The sequence below is a fragment of the Tubulanus polymorphus genome, chromosome 8 (genome assembly GCF_964204645.1).
Source record: "Tubulanus polymorphus chromosome 8, tnTubPoly1.2, whole genome shotgun sequence".
NCBI classification, from domain to species: Eukaryota; Metazoa; Nemertea; class Palaeonemertea; order Tubulaniformes; family Tubulanidae; genus Tubulanus; species Tubulanus polymorphus.
The window spans coordinates 15,766,503-15,792,502 of NC_134032.1; the positions used below are offsets into that span (position 1 = coordinate 15,766,503).

The 26,000-nt window shown below is 40.4% G+C and overlaps 1 protein-coding gene across 3 annotated transcripts; it reads left to right on the top strand.

The window, feature by feature from the left end:
- The first annotated feature begins 1,140 nt into the window (after positions 1-1,140).
- Positions 1,141-23,991, top strand: LOC141909572 (transmembrane and coiled-coil domains protein 2-like). Of its 3 annotated transcripts, XM_074800029.1 has the most exons (15): positions 1,141-2,155; positions 6,496-6,582; positions 9,737-9,905; positions 10,272-10,467; positions 12,631-12,856; positions 13,521-13,565; positions 14,122-14,154; positions 14,743-14,822; positions 15,736-15,811; positions 16,845-16,922; positions 18,644-18,881; positions 19,381-19,512; positions 19,730-19,819; positions 19,894-20,072; positions 20,810-23,991. In XM_074800029.1, exons 1-15 carry the CDS (start codon positions 2,034-2,036, stop codon positions 20,934-20,936), a joined length of 1,878 nt encoding a protein of 625 aa, XP_074656130.1. In that variant the 5' UTR covers positions 1,141-2,033; the 3' UTR covers positions 20,937-23,991. The 3 variants fall into 3 exon arrangements, with proteins under 3 accessions (XP_074656130.1, XP_074656132.1, XP_074656131.1); XM_074800031.1 differs by lacking the exon at positions 16,845-16,922; XM_074800030.1 differs by lacking the exon at positions 14,122-14,154.
- Positions 23,992-26,000: the final 2,009 nt, after the last annotated feature.

Here is a 26,000-nt window from a genome sequence, read left to right on the forward strand (position 1 = left end):
GATTCTTTAAAACTAGAACCTGATTTATTGAGCAGTGAGTATCAGACCATGATTTATTGCGAGTATCAGACCCTGATTTGTTGTGAGTATCAGACCCTGATTTATTGCGAGTATCAGACCCTGATTTATTGCGAGTATCAGACCCTGATTTATTGCGAGTATCAGACCCTGATTTGTTGCGAGTATCAGACCCTGATTTGTTAAGAAGCGAGTATCAGACCCTGATTTGTTACGAGTATCAGACCCTGATTTTTTTGCGAGTATCAGACCCTGATTTGTTACAAGTATCAGACCCTGATTTGTTAAGAAGCGAGTATCAGACCCTGATTTGTTGCGAGTATCAGAACCTGATTTGTTGCGAGTATCAGACCCTGATTTGTTGCGAGTATCAGACCCTGATTTGTTGCGAGTATCAGACCCTGATTTGTTAAGAAGCGAGTATCAGACCCTGATTTGTTACGAGTATCAGACCCTGATTTGTTGCGAGTATCAGACCCTGATTTGTTACGAGTATCAGACCCTGATTTGTTGCGAGTATCAGACCCTGATTTGTTAAGAAGCGAGTATCAGACCCTGATTTGTTAAGAAGCGAGTATCGGCTACTGGTTGTGTGTATATTCTGTATCGCCCGACTCGAAACGCACTATACCTGATTACGTCTCATAAATCACGAGAGAACATTGAGAAAATGTGGCATTTCTTCATTACAGCAACATTGAGCGGTGAGCTGAGAGATTGGGGGGAGAGGTGAAGGTGAAGAGCGAGGAGAGTGAGGAGGCATGTTAGAGGATAGGGAATAGAGAGCAGAGAGAGGGGAGGGGTGGAGGGGAGAGGGGTGGAGGCGGAGAGGGGTGGAGGGGAGAGAGGGGTAGAGGGGAGAGAGGGGTGGAGGGGAGAGAGGGGTGGAGGGGGAGAGACAGTGGGGGTTAAAGTCCAATTTCAACATTGAATGATCAAAATCATATTGTAGATATAAAAATTAACAAGTTTACGCCGAAAACTTAAATTCGATTGTTGTTAAATTTCCTGACGTCACAAACAACAATAAGAGACAGAGACAGATGTGACACTGAATGAGTGACATTTGGTGATATTGAGTAATGAATAACTAGATGAGTCATCAGTAGAGTTTGTCGTCTGTGTTACACACACTCAAACTGCTGTAGGTGTTCCGTGTATGCGTGCGTCGTCAGAATTACCGAGAATTCCTCGATTCTGACCGATAGGAAGGACACTCGTTGATGGCTTTAGTTTCCGGAATCTTTACACTTTTATCTGGTCGTATCTCTATACGATCGGTTAATTGTGGCCCGTGCTTTGTTTAAACGCTCGGTTATAGCAAATAGGAAATACCGTCCTGATAATGTATTTATACATGCATAACAGTAATATTGACTTCATGCGGACTAAAACTAAAATGAATATTTCTCGTATTGGATTTATTTCGGCGATCAATTACTGGTGATACTGGTGATCGTGTCTACTAGGAGTTTATTTGAATAAGACCTGATATGGATCTATATATCAATCACTTGGATCTGTGCGTCAATTAATCTATTCAGTAGTCTCTTTCTCTCGCTATAGGCCCTAGCTGATGTTTGAATAACGCTTATTCTGGATTGTATATATAGTAATTTTGTTATAACTCTAGTTTTCTGGAACATGTTAAACAGGAAGGAAACATTTCCGACTCTTGGATTGTTTTCTGATTGTCTCGATAGTGTTTCATCAATGATTATTCGTGTTTAAATGATCGTATGTATAGACTTATTGTCAGTGATTCACCCGTTTGAGAATAGACGGTTTTGTCGCTCGTCTCGTTCAGGGGTCAAGTTTCTCAATAACGATTAGAAGAAAAAAAGAAAGCATTCGCATTTGTGAAATAAAACCAGTTTTCCGCAATCAGCGATGAATCATCGTTTCGTCGACCAGACCTCGATTGTTAGATAACAATCGGATTCGCGCGGACGATCGTTTCGTAAAATTTGATATTTTTTGTGAAATATCACGATGGAATATCAGTTTAAATAGATATGATAGGATTAAGCGGTTGTAGGCCGGCTGCCGGTGGTGATGTGGTCGGTGTTCAACAGAAATACTGGCTTCAATATTCAACTGATAAACAATACTTTCATACCCTGTTTAATAGTGATAGGTGAGAGTCATTTATTAAATCATATATTGCAGCAGGCTTTATCAATAGTTGAGGGCTGGAACTGGGCACACTTACTCCTTACTTAGCACTTGACTTTGGTGATCCATCAGAGAGGAAGGTACAGGGGGTGTGCATCCCCCCATCCTAAAGATGTCAAATTTTGCCCAAGAAATTTTACAGTTAGATTATATATATAAACTGATCACTAAAAAAGATATACATATATATATATATATATATATATATATATATTTTATGAATTCAGCGATGGATGTTTTTGTAAAAAGCGGGAAGGACAGTCGGCAAGGCTGTGCTCGAGTGGAGGCCCACTGCCCAAAGTGTTTATTTTTGCCCTTTGAATAATGTGATATGCCCTATTTTTTTTCACGCACCACTCCCCTAATCGGACCCTAGATCCGGCCCTGTAGTATGTCCCGATATCCAGAGGCTACTGGATTTTTTGTCAGGATACTAATAATCGAAGTGAAACAATTCGGCGGACGGGATACTAGGAATATCTGATATCACCGTGAAACATGTTTCTGATGCAGTTTCAATTTCAAAAACTAATTATGAACGTTATTGTAAAATTCATGCGGAACTGTTTGTCAAATATAAGTCATAAAATGATTCACTCGAATATACGCGTAGCTCAGTCGAGAATATTCAAATCAAATATTTATGAATTCCACTTGAAAAAAATTGCATCGAGGCACGAGTCCCTGATGAAACCAGGAGCGTTTAAAACATCTGTGATTTGTAATTGAATATCAGTGATATTTCACTGGGTCACAGACCCTCTCGACCTTCGCAATTTAGAATCTGATTTATATATCAGATTAGACAGTTGAGGGTAAAACAATCCACTAATACCCTGAGATTGCCCTCAGCGGGTTATGGTTGCTCTGACTTGTGCTAAGTGGGTTAAGGTTGCCCTGCATGGCCCTAAGCGGGTTAAGGTTGCCCTGCATGGTGCTAACTAAGTGGGTTAAGGTTGCCCTGCGTGGCCCTAAGCAGGTTAAGGTTGCCCTGCATGGTGCTAAGTGGGTTAAGGTTGCCCTGCGTGGCCCTAAGCGGGTTAAGGTTGCCCTGCATGGTGCTAAGTGGGTTAAGGTTGCCCTGCATGGCGCTAAGCGGGTTAAGGTTGCCCTGCATGGCCTTAAGCGGTTAAGGTTGCCCTGCATGGCGCTAAGCGGGTTAAGGTTGCCCTGCATGGCGCTAAGCGGTTAAGGTTGCCCTGAGTGGTGCTAAGCGGGTTAAGGTTGCCCTGCATGGCGCTATGCGGTTAAGGTTGCCCTGAGTGGTGCTAAGCGGGTTAAGGTTACCCTGCATGGCGCTAAGGGGGTTACAGGATGAAAAGTTTGGGCGTTCTATCAATCAGGCTGTCTGTACAATGATAGTTCAGCAGATCACAATAAATCTCTAATAAACACAAATCTAGATTCTATAAATAACCCTCAATCAGCACATGTGGAATACAGGCTGGTGACCATGCAGCATAATTTTAATTGATAATAGCATACAGGTCTATAGATGTATGATTATGATAATTACTGTGTACATAAAGTTTTTACTGGGCCTCACAATGTCTCAGTAGATATTCCATGCAATGTCTCAGTAGATATTCCAGGCAATTACTGTCTGTCTGTCATATGTTGTATGGCGATAGTTGAATACAAATAGAGATATATCGGGGAAAAAAAACATCAATATCCTCTACCTCTCCTTACTGCTCCTTAGGGTGCCCTGTTGCTCCTTACATCTCCCTCCTCTGTTCTGGATCGTAATTCAATTCATTATGAATTCTATGATTTGATGCCGGGTTCACATGGAGGGACGTGAAGTAAAACACCAGTAGGAATTAGGATAAAAGAAACATGTATCGATACCATGTAGATATCATTAAGTATTAACGTGAGGTTACCTAATTATATTTCGTGTTAACGGTGGAGAGGAGGGTTGATATTTTCCCGTTGCCCGGCGACTCCGGCTCGAGTCATGTAGTCGTTTGTTGTCATTATGAGGCATTTTAAGGCATGTTTAACTGAATACAGGTTTAGCGGAGCTGACCATTATCGACGGTTAGAGAGATGACTTAATCAGGGGGCGTCTTGAGTTGTTTTTAGTTTTCGCTGCATAAAATATGACTAATATCCTAAGAGAAAAAGCCACTATTTAAAATTAGAAGAATTTAAAACAAGAAATTTAAAACACAACGTTTCGATCTCATCCTAGAAATCATCGTCAGGTGTCACCACCTGACGATGATCCCTAGGATGAGATCGAAACGTCGTGTATTTGATATATTTTAGATTGAATAAATACATTTCTTGTTTTCAAATTCTTTTAATCTGTAGATAGTGGGTTTTTATCTTATTATCCGTTCACCACGTTGAGTGTGGTTATCGTTCTGTATCCTATTTGAATGTGATGTCCGGAATCCAGTCCACTCGTCGTCAATGATTCCATACTCAACGTTCCCACATTCTGAAATGAGAATATTTAGAACTAGAATTCGTTATTTCATACAAACTAATACAACACTATCTGATACGTCGCCGTCATCGGGGATGAATAAAATCAATGGATGATTTTAATGAGTTTTTCAAGTGGCACTTCAACAATCCCCCCCCCCGCCCCGGAAACCGGTCAATATTTATAACTACTGTATTGTAGCTATTGTTGATATCGAACATTTTAAATAATTACAATTTCGCTAAAGTTAATATCGAAATTTAAATGGTAGCTACAGTGTCTCGGGTTCGAACCCTGTTTAAGCGCCGCCTAGTGCCTCGTTTATTAACCCTTGTTTGTATCATTTCTTATCACTGAATTGACTTAATTAGTCTCTATGTTGTCGAATGCGAATATGTGAACCGTGTTAGGCTAGTGATCGACGTCTGAGGCGTTACAAGCAATTTATGATTGTCGCGGACAGTTGCCGATATTGCTACGGCGAATTTACTTCAATTTCCTCAAAAACATGGTATAAAAAAAAAATGTAATTCAGTAAATAGCTATCATAGTTCAAACACTGCTGATCTATACTCACCACTATTGTTTATTCAGATATAGCTGCTTCTTAATGCACTAATAGCGAAAGCTTCATGCTTCAGATGAATTTAGTTAGTCTGTTTGTGTTCATTATTGTTACAGATTTAATATTAGATTTCTGTGGATACTGTGATATTCCCGTACAAACAGTACAGATCAACGTAATTCAAAAAGCTTCGAGGTTTTGTTAATTAACTGTTGGCACCTGTTGTTTTAGTGAATAGATTGAACACATATTTGTTGTAGTTGTGTCGTGTTGCTATGAGTTCTAATTTCATTGTCGATGCTTTCTGATGATCTTACGACATTCCTGTCTGAAGACTTAAACGATTACTCTCAATAACTACAGTAGATTCTAATCTCACTCGACCGAGCCTCGCCAACCCTCTCCACGGTCCGTGAGTTTCGGGGTAGTCCGAGCTAGCAGGGAAGAGTCCTTATCACAATATAAATTGGACTCTGTATTATATTGTAACCTGGGTAATCAATTCCAAGGTAAACAGATTCTGGGACACCTTGGTGATTATCAGAGGCCAGGGTAGCAGATTCTGGGACACCTTGGTGATTATCAGAGGCTAGGGTAAACAGATTCTGGGACACCTTGGTGATTATCAGAGGCTAGGGTAAACAGATTCCGGGACACCTTGGTGATTATCAGAGGCTAGGGTAAACAGATTCTGGGACACCTTGGTGATTATCAGAGGCCAGGGTAAACAGATTCCGGGACACCTTGGTGATTATCAGAGGCTAGGGTAAACAGATTCCGGGACACCTTGGTGATTATCAGAGGCCAGGGTAAACAGATTCCGGGACACCTTGGTGATTATCAGAGGCCAGGGTAAACAGATTCAGGGACACCTTGGTGATTATCAGAGGCCAGGGTAAACAGATTCCGGGACACCTTGGTGATTATCAGAGGCCAGGGAAAACAGATTCAGGGACACCTTGGTGATTATCAGAGGCCAGGGTAAACAGATTCTGGGACACCTTGGTGATTATCAGAGGCCAGGGTAAACAGATTCAGGGACACCTTGGTGATTATCAGAGGCCAGGGTAAACAGATTCCGGGACACCTTGGTGATTATCAGAGTCCAGGGAAAACAGATTCAGGGACACCTTGGTGATTATCAGAGGCCAGGGTAAACAGATTCTGGGACACCTTGGTGATTATCAGAGGCTAGCGCTGAGTCTACTGTATTTGTCTTAGGAACATTTTAATATTTTACTAAAACATCTTTATTTATTTATTTGTTTTTACTTATTTGTTTATTACTGCTTGTTTTCAGAGTGCATCCCAGTTTTGAAAGCTCATCGTCCGGAACCACAGCCGCTGCCATCGGTACTATACAGCGTAGTGGTTCCCCGTGGGGCTGGTAAGAGTCCGGGGCTCCTGCCCCGAGGCTGATTGTTGTAGTCAGTCTGAACACTACCGCTATAACTCTTACACCAATACTATCAATCTCTTGTATTATAATATTAACATTGCTTATGTGATAATCATTTCTTCACATTTCACATTATTTTGAGTGCAAATATTACCTGCATATGTCCGATTTATTTATAAGTTTGTTTGACTGCATGAAGTAACTGTCAATATCTAAACATTCTATCGACGAATCGAGCCTAGATTTGGAGCCAGCTCCAGACCTGCCAGGAGCCAGCTCTAGGCCCTAGAACCAGTCACAGGAGCCAGCTCTAGACCCTAGAACCAGTCACAGGAGCCAGTTCTAGACCCTAGAACCAGTCACAGGAACCAGTTCTAGACCCTAGAACCAGTCACAGGAGCCAGTTCTAGACCCTAGACACGGTCAGGAGCCAGTTCTAGACCCTAGACACGGTCGGGAGCCAGCTCTAGACCCTAGACACGGTCAGGAGCCAGCTCTAGACCCTAGACACGATCAGGAGCCAGTTCTAGACCCTAGAACCAGTCAGGAGCCAGCTCTAGACCCTAGACACGATCAGGAGCCAGTTCTAGACCCTAGAACCAGTCAGGAGCCAGCTCTAGACCCTAGACACGTTCATGATTGCCCCTCTCTCCCCTCCCCTCTCAACTCTCCACTCTTTCTATTTTGCTGTATTTAATGTTGTTGAATAACGCTATAATTAGTCTTCAATAATTGCACAGGGTTTGGTTCTTACTCAGCTCTGATTGAGATCAGAATGACCAATTGATTACAGCCATTAGGTCAGTCCAGGTCAAAGCCAAAACAGACAGCTGACCAGTAGAATGGGTATGTAGATGTTGGCCGTAGCCGTTTAGGTCCAACTGCCTGAGCATTGATTGACCACGTTAGGATCGCTGGTCATTAAGGATTTAGGTCGTTAAGTATAGCTGACCGGTGGAATTAGCACATGATGGTCATAGCAATTGGATACCGGCAACACCAGATGGCGCAACAAAACACTGGGTTACTCGTAGTGAAAATCAGTTCGTTTTCAATGAAATTTGAACATTATTTTTAGGCTTCCAAATCCGGAAATGATCAAACGAGTCATCGAATTGATGAATGGATTTCCTTTCTCACTCAGTGGATGGTTTTGATTTCACTGAAAATTCATTTACTAATCAGAAAATTTGACTCGAAGTTTATTGAAATGTAGAAGAAATTAAAGCGCAGTAACCCAGTGCCACTAGCGACACCTGGTGGATTATCGGCTAATCCTCGCTCCCCAAAGTAGCCTTGCGGGTATCCCATTCAGGTGCAACTGACCAGTGCTTTCTATGGTCATAAGGAAAGCTGACCAGTAAAATGACATCACATGAGGGTGTAGACAGTTAGGTCTGCCAGACTATCGTGAGATAAAAGTTATTTCGAGGAGGAACATTCAAACATTTAGAGAACCATTGATTAGATTACTAAATACTCTATATACCTGTTACATACAATATATACCAGTATATGTAAGTAGAAAGCTTTTTATTTGGTTCCGTCTCGGAAAGAAGAACATTTTAAGCCGCTTACAACAGAACAATTAACAACCAACAGTTGGGGGTTTTTTATTCATAGACGTAAAATAATCTTACTCAACAGGCTGGTGTAAAGGTGCTGTTCACTCACTCTCTCTTGTAAACAATGTCTGCCATAGATACTTATATATGAATATATGTGTGTCAATTAAACTCGTCGAGATGAAACCTTGACCTATTATTTGAACTACGTCGAAATGAACCATTTTATCGCCCATGACGACTCTTATCAACCGTTTTTGAAGTGTCGTTGTTATTTTGAAAATGATTCTACACTTCGGGAATTAATGCTGCGAATTATTTCTGAATGGTTTTATGGTTTTATACCGTTGAGCGCAGATAGGTTTCATACCATGAAATGCGAGGGATAATTTTGAAATTTTGAAGAATTTCCCGAGTGCCATGTATAATGAGCTTACCACTATAATGTGTTAACCCACAGTGCGGTGTATAACATATGTAATGATATATTTTATCTACCCCCCAGTGCGATGTATAACGAGCTTAATGCTTTGTTGTTTCTACCCCGCAGTGCAGTGTATAACTGGTGTAATGCTAAATTGAATCTACCCCACAGTGCAGTGTATGACCGGTGTAATGCTAAAATGAATCTTCCCCACAGTGCAGTGTATAACAGCTTTACCGCTATATTGAATCTATCCCACAGTACAGTGTATAACGAGCTTAATGCTTTGTTGTTTCTACCCCACAGTGCAGTGTATAACTGGTGTAATGCTAAATTGAATCTACCCCACAGTGCAGTGTCTAACAGTTGCAATGCTAAATTGAATCTACCCCACAGTGCAGTGTATGACCAGTGTAATGCTAAAATTAATCTACCCCACAGTGCAGTGTATAACAACTTTACCGCTATATTGAATCTACCCCACAGTGCAGTGTATAACATGTATAATGCTATATTGAATCTACCCTACAGTGCAGTGTATCATTTCTTACTAATATGAACAATCTTATGATTAATTGATATTAATAAAGGTACATGGCACGATGGGTAAGGGGCAATATAGCGTCAGCGGATTATACACCGCACGACAAGCACACAAACCGAAATAGTTGTTAAATGTATGAGAAATACAAACTTGGAAACCATCTGGTTAGTGTTATCATTGATACGTATTTTTGTATTGATAAGGCTGGGATTGAATAAATCTGTGGAGGTTTTTATATAGATATCTATAGATTGACTCACTGGAACTGTTACAACAAACTGAATGAGCACTAGAAAATCTGTTTGTTATAACTGATATAGTTCTACTGTATTCACATGGATAAGACCGGTCTTAGCTCGAGTATAAACCCTGCCCTTAGAGTCAGATCGCACGGTAACTGAACCCTGCCCTGAGAGTCAGATTGCGTAGTAACTGAATCCCTGTGGATCCCTATTTCATTGTTAACATTTGTTAATTATCGTTTTTTCATTTTTCACCAATGACTGTACTGTAACTAACTTCTGATTCGATTTGGATTTTTACTTGGAAATATGTTTGAAGCAAATTAATAATTTTATTTCTTGTTAAGATTTTGAGTTTGATTTTCAGGAAGAAGGCTTCAGATCCGAAGGGAATTCGAACGAAAAAACGAAGTCCTCAACTTTTAAAGAAGCCTACCGATCCTCAACAACAGGGGGCGCTGCGAGGAAGGGGTGCCAGTACAGACAGTTCGGTGTCGTTCGGTTTCGATCAGCATTTCTCAGAGGATGATTCAACGGTAGGTGGCATTGGTGCATACCTCACTCGCCATAAGTGAAAATATTTGATCTCTTATTGCACACTAGCGACATCTGGTGGATCCTCACTTTCCTCAAGTAGAATCCTTTGATGTTGTATAATACAATAGCAACAATGGTGTTCCTCACTTGCCACAAGTGGAATTCTTTATTGCTGCAGTAGTTGATGTCGTACTGCACACTAGCGACACCTGGTGGATCCTCTATCGTCGCAGTAGTTGATATCCTACTGCACACTAGCGACACCTGGTGGATCCTCTATCGTCGCAGTAGTTGATATCCTACTGCACACTAGCGACACCTGGTGGATCCTCAGTTAGCTGATAGTAGTAATTGTATATTTGTAGATGGAGTCTAGTCAGACTAACGGAGGAGGCTCAGCCAGCGCCGGAGGTGATAGTTCTGAGAACATGTGTAGCGGAGATGATACGACAGATAGTGCAGTCGCTGATGCTGAACGCACGAGATCCGCAATCATACATCTACAGGAAAAAATCAATCGAACAAAAGAGTTAATTTCACAGGAGCAGAAAGCTAAAGAAGGTAAATAAACTGTCTGCAGCCTTACTCTCGGTCAGACAGTATCCAGCCTTACTCGGAGACTGTCTGGGTCAGACAGTATCCAGCCTTACTCGGAGACTGTCTGGGTCAGACAGTATCCAGCCTTACTCGAAGACTGTCTGGCTCAGACAGTATCCAGCCTTACTCCAGAGACTGTCTGGGTCAGACAATATCCAGCCTCACTCAGAGACTGTCTGGGTCAGACAATATCCAGCCTCACTCAGAGACTGTCTGGGTCAGACAGTATCCAGCCTTACTCGGAGACTGTCTGGGTCAGACAGTATCCAGCCTTACTCGGAGACTGTCTGGGTCAGACAGTATCCAGCCTTACTCGAAGACTGTCTGGCTCAGACAGTATCCAGCCTTACTCCAGAGACTGTCTGGCTCAGACAGTATCCAGCCTTACTCGGAGACTGTCTGGGTCAGACAGTATCCAGCCTTACTCGAAGACTGTCTGGGTCAGACAGTATCCAGCCTTACTCGGAGACTGTCTGGGTCAGACAGTATCCAGCCTTACTCGGAGACTGTCTGGGTCAGACAGTATCCAGCCTTACTCGAAGACTGTCTGGCTCAGACAGTATCCAGCCTTACTCCAGAGACTGTCTGGGTCAGACAATATCCAGCCTTACTCCAGAGACTGTCTGGGTCAGACAGTATCCAGCCTTACTCGAAGACTGTCTGGGTCAGACAATATCCAGCCTTACTCAGAGACTGTCTGGCTCAGACAGTATCCAGCCTCACTCAGAGACTGTCTGGGTCAGACAGTATCCAGCCTTACTCGAAGACTGTCTGGGTCAGACAATATCCAGCCTTACTCGAAGACTGTCTGGCTCAGACAGTATCCAGCCTTACTCGGAGACTGTCTGGGTCAGACAGTATCCAGCCTTACTCGGAGACTGTCTGGCTCAGACAGTATCCAGCCTTACTCGAAGACTGTCTGGCTCAGACAGTATCCAGCCTTACTCGGAGACTGTCTGGGTCAGACAGTATCCAGCCTTACTCAGAGACTGTCTGGGTAAGACAATATCCAGCCTTACTCCAGAGACTGTCTGGCTCAGACAGTATCCAGCCTCACTCAGAGACTGTCTGGGTCAGACAGTATCCAGCCTTACTCGAAGACTGTCTGGGTCAGACAGTATCCAGCCTTACTCGAAGACTGTCTGGCTCAGACAATATCCAGCCTTACTCGGAGACTGTCTGGGTCAGACAGTATCCAGCCTTACTCGGAGACTGTCTGGCTCAGACAGTATCCAGCCTTACTCGGAGACTGTCTGGGTCAGACAGTATCCAGCCTTACTCGGAGACTGTCTGGGTCAGACAGTATCCAGCCTTACTCGGAGACTGTCTGGGTCAGACAGTATCCAGCCTTACTCGGAGACTGTCTGGGTCAGACAGTATCCAGCCTTACTCGGAGACTGTTTGGGTCAGACAGTATCCAGCCTTACTTGAAGACTGTCTGGGTCAGACAGTATCCAGCCTTACTCGGAGACTGTCTGGCTCAGACAGTATCCAGCCTTACTCGGAGACTGTCTGGGTCAGACAGTATCCAGCCTTACTCGGAGACTGTCTGGGTCAGACAGTATCCAGCCTTACTCGGAGACTGTCTGGGTCAGACAGTATCCAGCCTTACTCGGAGACTGTCTGGGTCAGACAGTATCCAGCCTTACTCGGAGACTGTCTGGGTCAGACAGTATCCAGCCTTACTCGGAGACTGTCTGGGTCAGACAGTATCCAGCCTTACTCGGAGACTGTTTGGGTCAGACAGTATCCAGCCTTACTCGGAGACTGTCTGGGTCAGACAGTATCCAGCCTTACTTAAAGACTGTCTGGGTCAGACAGTATCCAGCCTTACCTAGACATTACCCGACAAAACACAGTATCTGGCCTTAATCGGACAGTTATGAGCCTTAACCAGACAGAGTCTGGCCATCTTGTAGGTCTTGTAATCTAAGGGTTCATTTCGACAATTGTGGACCCAGTTCCATAGCTCTAGGTTTTGATTTGACTTTAAAAGTGGAAAATGAACCAATTTCAAATTTAGAGTCAAACTAAATTGAGAGCGGTGGAACCGAGTCGATGATGGTGACGGTGACGATGTTACCGGTGCCGTTCTAAATCAACTGTTTACTGTATATATGATTGTAGATAATGTGAATGAATATCTGAAACTCGCTCAAAGCGCCGATAAACTACAGGTCGGGCGAATAAAAACCGTGTTCGAGAAAAAGAATCAGAAATCTACGCAAACGATCGCGCATACGCAGAAAAAACTCGAGAATTATCAGAAAAAGCTACGAGAAGTTGAACAGTTCGGTGTAACTAGTCATAAACAAGCGAAAGAGGTTCTACGGGATATGAGTCAGGGTCTCAAGTAAGTCTCAATCATTCACAACCCAGTTCCACAGGTCTGGATCCAGTTCCACTGTTCTGAACTCAGTTCGACTGTTCTGATCTCAGTTCGACTGTTCTGAACTCAGTTCCACAGTTCTGAAACCCAGTTCCGCAGTGTTCTGAACCCAGTTCCACAGGTCTGAGCTCAGTTCCATAGTTCTGGACCCAGTTCCACAGTTCTGAATCGAGTTCCACAGTTTCTGAACCCAGTTCCACAGTTCTGGACTCAGTTCCACAGTTCTGGACTCAGTTCCACAGTTCTGGACCCAGTTCCACAGTTCAGGGCTCAGTTCCACTGTTCTGAACTCAGTTCCACTGTTCTGAGATCAGTTCCACAGTTCTGAAACCCAGTTCCGCAGTTTCTGAACCCAGTTCCACAGTTCTGGATCCAGTTCCACAGTTCTGAGCCCAGTTCCACAGTTCTGGACCCAGTTCCACAGTTCTGGACCCAGTTCCACAGTTCAGGAGTCAGTTGCACAGTTCAGACTATTCACTTTCAATAGTAACCCCCCCCCCCTTAGCCCTGTAGAACTCGGCCCCTTATCATTAGATTGGAAATACACATATTCAACCTTTTTAGAATACAAATTTAACCAATAATCTTGGTATCGTAATGTAATCGTATTTTGATATTGTTTTTGTAGAGGGGTTGGTGCTAATATAAGAGATGGTATAACTGGGTTTTCAGGGTAAGTAGTATATAAATAGTTTAACACTAACTACGTTACAGGATAGATCAAATCTAAGATAGCTACCAGGCAGCTTTATCATTTTTATCGCGGGTGTTTGGTTACTGCATTTTGTGAACTAGGATTGTTAGAAGTCTGTTAATAATGGTAGCATTGACTCATCATCATTTCATTAACACCTCAAATTGTGAATGGGCCCCTGCGTAACTAAAGGTCCAAGGTATCCACTTATATCTTGGTTTCATCGTTTCTTATGTAGCGTGCTTATATATTATGAAAAATATCTAAAAAATTACAGAGATTGTTTGAAGTCTTGGTTTAAGATATTTTCCTACGAAATGCTTGAGTTCGGGTTCGTTCACGCTCAGCTGGTTTAGTCGGTTCACCGGTTGTCAGGGGTGATATAGATCAGTCAGATTTTGCACCGTTATTTTGTTTCGAGAAATAATTGCCTGCTCTGTTTCACTTAGTCTCTCTCCTTCCTTCCTCTCACCGATGACGATAGTTAAGGTAGTTTCTAATAATGAGCATGTTTGATTGTTTTTGTTGTTTGCAGTGGTGTCGTTGATAACATAAAGGGGGCGAAAGAGTAAGTATTCAAAATAGTCGTTTTCCATTATTGCTAATCGCCCGGTATGCTGAATCCCACAGTCTGTTGTCCAGGACTCAGTTTCACAGTTGTGACTTAGAGTTAACTCTGAGTTAAATTTAGTTCAATTTCAATGTTTTAACTCTGAATCAAATCTTAACTCACAACTGTGGAACTGGTTCCAGGGGCTGGTTTCATAGTAATTAAGGCTTAGGCATAAGACCGGTCTAAGACTTTCTTACTTTCACTCTAGAGTCAATCCAACAACTTAAGACCATTTTCAAGAATTGAGACCAAGTTTCGACTTAAGTCTCGATTATGGAACCAGCCTCTGGACTCACAGTTCGGAGTCAAGATTTGACTCAGATTTTTGATTCAAAACAAACTACATTAATTCAACTCAGAGTTAACTCTGACGACTCAAATTTAGAACTAGATCCGGGACCAAGTTTCTGGAAGTTTTTCAACGCAAATTTCTGGTGTAATCGCTATTGGTTAATTCATGTTTTCAATGAGGACAACAATTCAAACTGAACCATTTTAAGCCTAAACTTTAGAAATCTGTTCATGTTTCGTTTTGTTTTTCAGGACGATAGTCTCGAAGCCGAGAGAGTTTGCGTCATTGATTAAAAATCGTTTCGGCAGCGCGGATAATATATCGAACTTAAGTAAGTACGAATCATACTGTTATTCTGTAACATAACGAACTTCAGTAAGTACGAATCATGCTGTTATTCTGTAACATAACGAACTTCAGTAAGAACGAATCATACTGATATTCGGTAACATATTGAACTTCAGAAAGTACAGGTTATGTTTACGGAGAACAATAGAACCAGATTTAAACCCTGGCCTCAGTTCAGTCCACAGTTGTACATTCAGTTCTACCCCTATCACTGAATGTTTGACCGAGTAAGAACGATATTGAAATGAGTCCCTAATGAGTCCGTAGTTTACCGAAAGCCTGGATGTAACACGTTTCTACTATTTTGTAATTATTTTATTTCGATGAGATCAGTAACAGATGTTTTATCCAGGTTTTTAGTCGAATATAAATTTCAATGATTAAACCCTGGTTTTATTCAGGTATTTTTTTTTAACTGACGTGCACCGATGATAAACACGACTCAGGCGCATACATCAAAGTTTTACAATTACATGTACAGATACATGAACCATTAACGGCTGTATTCCAGATTTAGAAAGGCTTTTTATAGTATCATGCGCAGGGCAACTTTTTACGGCCAACAAAATCATATATGATTTCAAACATTCCATTTTTATGAAAGTCAGTGACTAGATAGGTGTACACGTGTTTAATGTTCCCGATGGAAATATTTTGTAGAATTGTTTGTATACGGCAGAAAAGGCAAATTTCGGGGTGAAAAATGGCTGTATTCTTGAATACATGGAATACAGCAATTTCAGGGTGAAAATGGCTGTATTCTTGAATACATGGAATACAGCAATTTCAGGGTGAAAAATGGCTGTATTCTGGAATATATGGAATACAGCAAACGCCTATATGTATCTATAGACCGTTCCCATTTATTCAGATTGCGTATTTTTTTTCTGTTTCAGAACTAGAACACGAGAATCAAGCTTCGACTGATTCCGGAGAGCGTAGTCACCATGGTAGCGGAACTCTTCCACCGAGGTAACTATAGCAACGATTGTAGTCGCCATAGTAATGCCTTTTTTTGCGGTGTATTTCATACTTAAATCGATGAATTTTTTTCTGCCGTGTGTTTTTTACGCTTTGTATTATTAGATTTTGATGACTGTAGTTGATTTTATGATTTTAACATTCGGGGCCTGGTTTCCAGGGGTTCCAGCGTCCGTACACAGCAGAACATGTTCGTAATTATTTTTTCAAGATTTGGAAAACTTTTCAGTTTTGTATCTGAAGTTATAAAAAAGCTATGGAATTTAATAAATGTGGTCTAGATGATTTTTTCTCAATTCACAAAGTTACAGTCAACTCATTTAAGTGTTTATAAGTTGTTTGTCATCAATGTTGGGGCCAGTTTTATAGACTAATATAAGTTGGTGCTAGTCTATGAAACTGACCTTGATGACTTATCTAAATGACTTAAAATTAGTTAATTTAATTAGAATTATAAATATGGACCGAAATTAGAGACAACTTCAGTAATTGACGACTTTTCAGATGACGGCGAGTTGACTATATTTTAAGATGTAGCCTGGGCCCAGTTTCATGAAAAAGTCTAAGCCTAAAACGTTTAAGTTTGAATTGTTGTCCTCATTGAAAACATGAAGTAACCAATGGCCGATTACACCAAAAATTTGAGATTAACTCTTTTGTGAAACTGGGCCCTGGGTTTGACGGTAAGTTAGAACTGGCCCATGTTAGAACCAGGTTCCCGCTGAAACGTTTTCCTAGTGTGGTTATTTGCGCTGCTTTTAAAGTGATTTTGATACTTTTTAACTTCTTTTTTTGGCGCGAATTAATTATAATAGAATTTCATAAAACTCGTACAATCCACTCGTGTGATGTCGTCATAAACTGTGTTTTCAATCTATACTGATTTGCGATGAGTCTATGCCTGATTTTTTTAAATTTTATTTCCGTCTGCCAATCCCCGAGATCCGGGGTTCATCACTCACGTATTTTAGAAAAGAAAAAACACGAATATTTTTTTCTATCACTATCTTTTCGAAATCTTCAGTATGAAACTTGGCGGGAGCACGTTTTATCTGCAACTGCCGCATCACGGTAGCATCACCGGCGGCGGCGGCCATCACAGGTACGTAGTTACACCAGCGGTCACTAGAGGGCGTGCCTGCTGCTTACCTTCCAAACATCATTACGGGGGCAGATCTGGGAAAATAGGAAGGCGCCATCAGCCTTAATTTTAGCCATCTTTGAAGAGATGTAATTTCTAAGACGATCAGTGTCCAATTTGCGGGACCCGGTTTTATAGACTGGTATTATCTTTACCCGGGGGCTAACTCTATTGAAAATGAATCTAGTTAGCCCAGGGACATTGGAAGCAGTTTTTGATCGCTGCGGCCAAATGTCGATTTTGGACAGGTTCTAAATATTGCTGCGGCGAATTTACTTAATTTCTTCAAAAATGTGATATTCGAAGAAAAAAAAATGTCATTCAGTAAATTATTGCCGCAGCTTTTGCTGCTGCAGTCGCTACTGCTCCAATGCCACTGTAGCCCCCGGGTTAAAGTTAATACTTCTTATGAAAAGAAGAGGATCCTCAATTCAGATCTGGCTAAGACTACTATTTGAGAATAGTTTCTGCACTTTTGAAAGAACTCGAATACCCATCCCAATAATATGAAGACACTCTCAAAATCAAAATCTAGGTCATTTCATTTTTATATGAACTACTATTTTTATTGAAACTACTATTTTTGGTGAAAAACATTACAATTAGAGATGACAGGTAGGCCCTAGTCTGATCTGCTCGGTGGATCTGGAACCCGACAACCCTCCCCTCCCCCTCCTAGATCTGCCCCTGGATTATGATATCATTCATTCACACATACAAAAACTGCCATTATCATAAATAATCAATATTTCTTACTATGTTACATCATACTAATCATAATCAAACATTCTTCTGATTGACCACTTCTCTGATTGACCACTTCTTTTATTGACCACATCTTTAATTGACCACTTCTTTGATTGACTTCTGCAATGTTTCTTCACACCAAAAAAAAAGCTGAATATGTTGGACGCCGTTTTAATGCGGCCATCTTGAATCACGGTTTATAGCCTCGCGCAATCCAAGATGGTCGTTTTGATATAAATCTCAGGACGGTTAAAGTTCTATAATAAACCAAGTAGGTTTAGACTAGGTTTAGACACATACACGCACAGATAGGCACATACCTCAAGGAGATGAGGAATGAAATCCTGCTTTGCATGACACAAATAGATTACACATTAAACTCCTCCATTTCTGTCTCTGTTCCGTCATCTTGTAAAGAAGTTTTTATATCTGATGAAGCTTTAACTCCTCTTTGGTGATTAGGTCTCATAACCGGTGGCATGGTGATTAGATCTCTTTACTGGTGGCATGTTATCTTGTATCGAAGTAGTTTCTTGTAAAAAATGGTTTTGATTTTTTCAACCAATATTTTCTATTCTCTGTTGAAATTTGTTTTTGCTCATTTTTGTATATTTCATTTGCTCATGTTGTTTCATTATTTCAGCTTTTTGTTTTCATTTTACATTTGTTGTGGTCTAGTTTGTCCCACAGTTTGAGGAGCTAGGCTCCGAGTTCCACAGTTTTTGGGAACTAGATCCTAAGTTCCACAGTTGTGAGGACCACCCAAATACTGCGTATTTTTGAGAATGGCTTCTGATTTTGTGTTTGATCCATATATCTTTCAACTTTTATTCAGCTTCAACTAGAAAAAGCCGGAAACTAATGAAAATTTGAAAATTATTGAAATTCTCAAGTCAATTCTGACTGAATATGAGTCGAAATATTTATCATTTCAGTTATAAATATACATCAGATGATGAGGCTGCATCTAGCGTAACGTCCGGGTCAGGTCCGAGTGCCGGAGCTCAGAGCAGTCCTCATCCGACTTCTCAACAGAGCTTCTCGCAATTCGCTTCATCGACCGCAGCAGCGCCACCTATGAATATGGAACCGTTACTCAATGAACTACAAGAGAAATACACGGAGGTTAAAGATATGAATCAACGAACTCAAGACAATTATGAATCGATTAAGGTATGAATCGGAGGTTCCCGATTCTATCCGATTTTATGTCGGATATTCACAGATTTATCATCTTCAACTGAACTACAAACTCTATATCTATAGCAAATACAGCCATCAGGCAGTCAGTTAACAAATATAGCAATCAGGCAGTCAGTTAACAAATATAGCAATCAGGCAGTCAGTTAACAAATACAGCAATCAGGCAGTCAGTTAACAAATATAGCAATCAGGCAGTCAGTTAACAAATATAGCAATCAGGCAGTCAGTTAACAAATACAGCAATCAGGCAGTCAGTTAACAAATATACAATCAGGCAGTCAGTAAACAAATATAGCAATCAGGCAGTCAGTTAACAAATATAGCAATCAGGCAGTCAGTTAACAAATACAGCCATCAGGCAGTCAGTTAACAAATATAGCCATCAGGCAGTCAGTCACTAAATCTACCTACTAAGTAATCTATTTGTATGTTTTCATGTAAAACTGAGCTGCTTATGATAACATTTCAGGGCCAACTGACCAACGACTATGCATTCTATAAACAATCATTGGAAGAAGAACGATATAGATATGAACGCCTTGAAGAACAAATCAATGATTTGACTGAATTACATCAACACGAAATAACCAACCTCAAACAGGTATTTGAATATAGTCATCAGGCAGTCAGTTAACAAATATAGCCATCAGGCAGTCAGTTAACAAATATAGCCATCAGGCAGTCAGTTAACAAATACAGCCATCAGGCAGTCAGTTAACTAACACAGCCATCAGGCAGTCAGTTAACAAATATAGCCATCAGGCAGTCAGTTAACAAATACAGCCATCGTTAGCCAATGTGTTTATCGTTAATTCTAGGAATTGAGTAGCATGGAAGAGAAAATGGAATATCAGTTAGAAGAGAGAACGAGAGACATGCAGGAAATGTTAGAAAGTTGTCAGACTCGGGTAGGTTTATACAGCATAGCCGACCAGTTGCCTGAATTCAACTGATGTTTCATTAACGAATAACGTATTTACAGATAACGAAGATGGAATTGCAGCAACAGCAACAGCAGTTAATATCGATGGAAGGCGTAGAGAACGCGAATGCTCGAGCTGTTATAACTAAACTAATAAACGTCGTTTTAGCCATCCTAGCGGTCGTCCTCGTTTTAGTATCAACCATCATAAATTTGATATCACCGTTTTTAGTTTCACGGTACGTCATTGTCGACATCGTTTCAGTTAAAAGTTTGACTCTTTCATCCATTTGGTTCATGTTGATCTACCCGGCAGTGCGATGTATAACAGCATACCACTGAATTGTGTGTACACCGCAGTGCAATGTATAACAGGCATACCACTGAATTGTGTGTATCCCGCAGTCCGATGTATAACAGGCATACCACTGAATTGTGTGTACACCGCAGTGCAATGTATAACAGGCATACCACTGAATTGTGTGTACACCGCAGTGCGATGTATAACAGGCATACCACTGAATTGTGTGTACACCGCAGTGCGATGTATAACAGGCATACCACTGAATTGTGTGTACACCGCAGTGCGATGTATAACAGGCATACCACTGAATTGTGTGTACCCGGCAGTGCGATGTATAACAGGCATACCACTGAATTGTATGTACACCGCAGTGCGATGTATAACAGGCATACCACTGAATTGTGTGTACACCGCAGTCTGATGTATAACAGGCATACCACTGAATTGTGTGTACACCGAAGTGCGATGTTTCGTTAGATACTATTATTTCACTTCGTCAAATTGGTGCTGCCATCTTTCAATAGAAATATTAACTAATTGATAACGTGGATACGCCGCACTGCGGGGTAGGTGCAATATAGGATGGGTAGATTATACACTGCATATCGGGGTCGACGCAACGAAAGGGTTAATATCAATGACTATATTTTTGATTTGTATTTTTATCTTCAGATTTCGTATCGTTTCGACAATAATACTTATCGTTGCCATAGTGATCGCCGTACAGAATTTCGAACAGATCGAACACTGGACGAACGACGTCATCGATTTCTATAAACGACGAGTTTCGAAACAATAACAAAGGATTTAAAATTAGAGGACTGAAAAAAAACTTGTGATTTCGGGTCGTAGATATCGGCATTGTATCGTTTACTGTAACACGGGCTCAGTATGGTTCAGCATGGTTCATCAGGGCTGCGTATGGTTCAGCATGGTTCATCAGGGCTGCGTATGGTTCAGCATGGTTCATCATAGCTGCGTATGGTTCAGCATGGTTCATCATAGCTGCGTCTGGTTCAGCATTGCTCCATATGGCTCGAAGTTCGGTTGTAAAATCAAGAGACTCTGAAATCTGTCTGAAGATTTAAAGCGGTATCGTTTGATTTTTTCGAGATATGAATTCTTTTTTTTTTCGCGAAAATACAGAAAAATTTAAAAAATTGTATTTCGTTCGTCGAATTCATCGAAAAAAAATATAAAACGTCGATACTCGTCGGAAAACAGCTCTAAAAACTCAAACACCTCGCGTAACTCAAATTAGTTGATCGAGTTTTACGAATTTGATCGTGAAATTCTTTTGAAATTCGGCGAATTCGAATTTTGCGAGTTTGAGAGCTGTTTGTAAATAGATGAATTTAAGTAATTAATTATATTAACGGGAAGAAGAGTTGAGGAGAGTAATGTACGTCACGCGCGCTCTCTCTTTCTCAACCCCTGTCTCGTAACATTGGAAAAAAATGATTTTAAAGAAAACTATGAAATTCATACAATCGTAACTGGAATTGATTATTTTTAATTCATCCCTCGAAGTCTGACCTATTTTCATGTTATCGCTGATCGTTTTTATGCGTGTTTTAATTTAAACCCGACGTTTTTTAAAAATTCGGCCAAAATTTGATGAATTTTACACACGTTTATTTGCTCATGGATAGATCAAGTAATGTGCTATCTTCCTGCTCACCCCTGCCCCTCGCCAAGTCCAGGGGCCAGTAGCTCAAAAGTTTAAGAAGATAACAGGATCCAGTTCCACAATTGTGAATTAGAGTTAACTCTGAGTTAAAGTTAGTTCATTTTCAATGTTTTAACTCAAGAGTCAAATTAAACTCACAACTGTGAAACTGGATCTGATTCCACAGTTGAGAGTTAGAGTTAAAATTAGTTCATTTTCAATGAGTTAACTCTGAGTCAAATTTAACTCACACTTGTGGAGAACTGGACCCAGTTCCACAGTTCTGAGTTAGAGTTAACTCTGAGTTAAAGTTAGTTCATTTTCAATGAGTTAACTCTGAGTTAAATCTTAACTCAACAACTGTGGAACTGGACCCTGTCGGACAAATACCATAGTAACATTGAAATTTTAATTGTCGCTATGTCAATTATCCACTGGTTAACTCTAAACAACCTTTCAGCAACTACAGCCTCTGACTGCACCAGGATCCAGTTCCACAGTTGTTTTGTTGATTTGAGTTAAACCAATGAAAAAAGAACTGATCTTAACTCAACAACTGTGGAACTGGACCCTGTCGGACAAATACCATAGTAACATTGAACTTTTAATTGTTACTATGTCAACTATCCACTGGTTAACTCTACATGTTGAGCAACTGACTCCTGCAGTTGTTTTGTTTTATTCTCATTTGAGTTTTTTCTTATATCCAAGTGTGATACTGGACTCAGTTCCACAGTTGTGAGTTAGTGTTAACTCTGAGTTAAAATTAGTTCATTTTCAATGAGTTAACTCAGAGAGTTAAATCTTAACTCACAACTGTGGAACTGGACCCTGAATGTTAGAATTGCAGATTTAGGAATTTGAATTCAATGCACTGATTCCTCGCAGCGCGTGTTTATCTAGTTTTAGTCATTATTGATTTTTACGGCAGTGAGCCTTTTAAAATCGTATCTTACGCCAAATGCAAACGAAATAACATGTTTTAAATAGTTTTTATATGCGCTTCGTGTATTTTTGAGTCTCTGTCTCTTCTTTCTTTTGTCAAAAATCTGCTTATGCTTTCGCACGCGTGTTACATCATTAATAGATGCATGCTCTCTCCGAGGTCAGGAAAACTCTTTAACCCATTCCCCCTGATGCAACTATCCGTAACTGTTGGTAACAGTCTCCGAAAATGGTTAACTGTCCCCCCTGATGCACACAGTGCTGTCCACCATTCCTGATAATTGTATAAATATCCATATATAAGCAATTTTTGTATTTGCCAAAAAAAACTGGTTCTGTTATTTCTGTTTTGGGAACGCTGTGAGGCTAGAATTAATTTGTACCGTTAGAAGTGTACATATGTGTATTCATTCGTGTAAATACCGTAAATGTGGTGGTACAAATGAATTCATGTATATAAATGTTGAAGAAATGGTGTAAATAACCTTAATAAGAAAGTACTTTAGTTGTTAAACGATTTGACGATGATGTGGAATTAATGCACTTTAAACCGACCGAAATAAAACAATAGATTTATCATCACAAATGAGGGATGTGGTGAAACGTTGCGTTTCACCAGAATTTCCAAATCTACTGATTTTAACTTTGATGATTTAAATGTCTCTGCTGTAGATCTCCTTTGTATTTCACTAAGTTAGGCTTCCAATGCACCGGTTTTATTTTGTAACGAACTGTGTTTCATGCAACACCACCAGCTAATTCCTTCAGATGGCGTGACGAGCACTCGGCCAAAATAAATTCATTAGGTTAAAAAATGATACCTCATTCTCAGCATATGGAGAAATAAGGCCTCCATTTTTAGCCCTATCGATGAACTATGAGTTGAATTTTTAGGCTGCTGAGTCGATAGATTATCTCACAGGAACCAATAACTATTTCATCTACTCAAGTGTTTTTGTGCGTCGTTATATCAGCCATATTTGAAATTCAGTGTTTTTATGAAACTGGTCTCAGAATTCCTTCTATAATTCACTACGACCATGTAGACCCATCTTCTGAATGTCGAGGTAGCTTTATAGTCTGCCCAAAAGGGGGCGTTTAGGTATATTTAGCCTAAAAGGGTCATCGTCAGGTAAAATGATGTCATTCATTTATTACTTGATTCGTGCGTAGCACTTATTTATTAATTCCATCGGTGATAATCAAAGATTTATTAATTGTGAAATTAATGAAACTTCAATTGATACATAAACTGATTGATTGATTATTGATTATTATTGATTAATATTGATTATTATTATTATTATTATTGTTATGATGGAAAAACGATAAGATTGTAAATAAATATAATTTAAAAAAGATGATAGAATAAAAGTATTACGTTGTTACGACTGTGATAGTAACATCAACTACATTAGTTCATGTATATCTGTTCGTTATTCCATTGTCCCGGGTTTAAACCTGGTCTATTGACGTTGATAGCCGGTGAAAAAAGGTGTCCCTGAATAGAAGAGCATGAATAAGGAGACACCGTCCAGACTGGAAGAGTGGTCTTCTCATGCGTTACGCAGATGAAAAATGGGATACACGGGTTTCCAACACAACTAACACTGATTCTGAGTGGTCCTGATGCTGATTAGAGGATGTACAGGGGGTGTCACGACCGTACGGTGCTGTCCCTATGCTCAGCGTTAGCGGGATTTTCATACACTAATGTAAGTCAACTCTGGCAATCGAGTTGCTGTCCAGTTATACTTCGTGACCCTAGCATGCCAGAGTAGACTTACGTTAGTTTATGAGAATCCCGCTAACAATGAGCATAGCGGCAGCACCATAGGAACCCAGTAATTACTGACAATTTACCACCAATTTACTCACCCACTCACCCATTCACTCACCAATTTACTCAATTAACCTGTCCTCCTCTGTATATATACCCCTGTTTTTAGTCTATTTCTCACACCTGACGATGATCTCTAGAGTGAGATCGAAACGTCGTGTCTTTTAAATATTTTAGATTTAATAAATAAATTCTGGTTTTTAAATTCTTTTAATCTGTAAATAGTGGGATTTTATTTGAAATGTACATCAAACTCGCCATCTATCGGAATATGTAATAAGTTTTTTTAAATAAACACAACCGAGTAATTACACTGATACAGTGGTTATGGTGCTGAATAGGTGATGTACAAGGGCAGTACCAAGCAGTAGGACCTGAATACGAAGAAAACTCAACAGCTCTAAAACTATGAGTAAATAGCCGGAGTGCTCCTCCGCACGCTCACGGCGAGTCGACGTTGAGAAATCAACACCGAAAAACAAAAAGGACGGACATTTTTATTTAACAATTTTGTATTGTGTTGTATAAAATTAACAACAAAATTTGAAATACATCAATCAGTTATCTGACTACAACTTCAATATTGTTTTTGAAATCATTGAAAAACCGATTATTACGAGGTGGTCGGTTCGGTAGAATGATCTCAAGTTCAAGTCTGAATATTATGGAATTGTTGCCGGTCTCTACCTTCTATTCTGACTGTAGACTGGTTACCGGTCCAATGATCCAATCAGATTTCAGTATTTCATCACGTGAACTATGAAACATGGCCGCCTACACTGTGTCTCGATTTACGTTCCATGGACCTATTTAAAGTCGATTTTTATATCAATGAAGAAAGAAACTGCATTAGATCTGCCAGGTAACGCTTCTGCGGGCACTTGTTTAGCGTGTGCCCTGAAAATACTGGTATACAATTCAGGACGTCTGCGTATACGGTGCCGTAAAAACCTCTCCTGCTCAAAGGAACTGTCGTCAATCGACTGAAAAAACAATGGCCACTGACATACTGACCTGAACTTCACCCAGCACTGGCAGCGGTTGTCTCCACCAGTGATCTCCGTCGCTCTACGATCCTAGTGTAACCAACCACCCAGACGCGTGCATTCAAATTCGCTGTACAGTTGCCGACCAGAATTTGGTCGGCTTTTTTGTCCGTGTTCAAACTGCGATATCTCAGCAAATAAACAACCGATTTTGATGAATAAACTATCTACACTAACCTTATGATGTCTTACGTTTGTTCATTATAACATTTTGACGATAAATCTGATTTTAGTACGATTAAATTTAAGATACAAAAATGATGCGCTGTTTAGCGATGAGACACGCATCGCTCAAGTTGTCTTGTTGCTAACGAACTACAGTGTTACAATGCCTAGTTTCAAAGTGAAAAAATGGTGTCATTT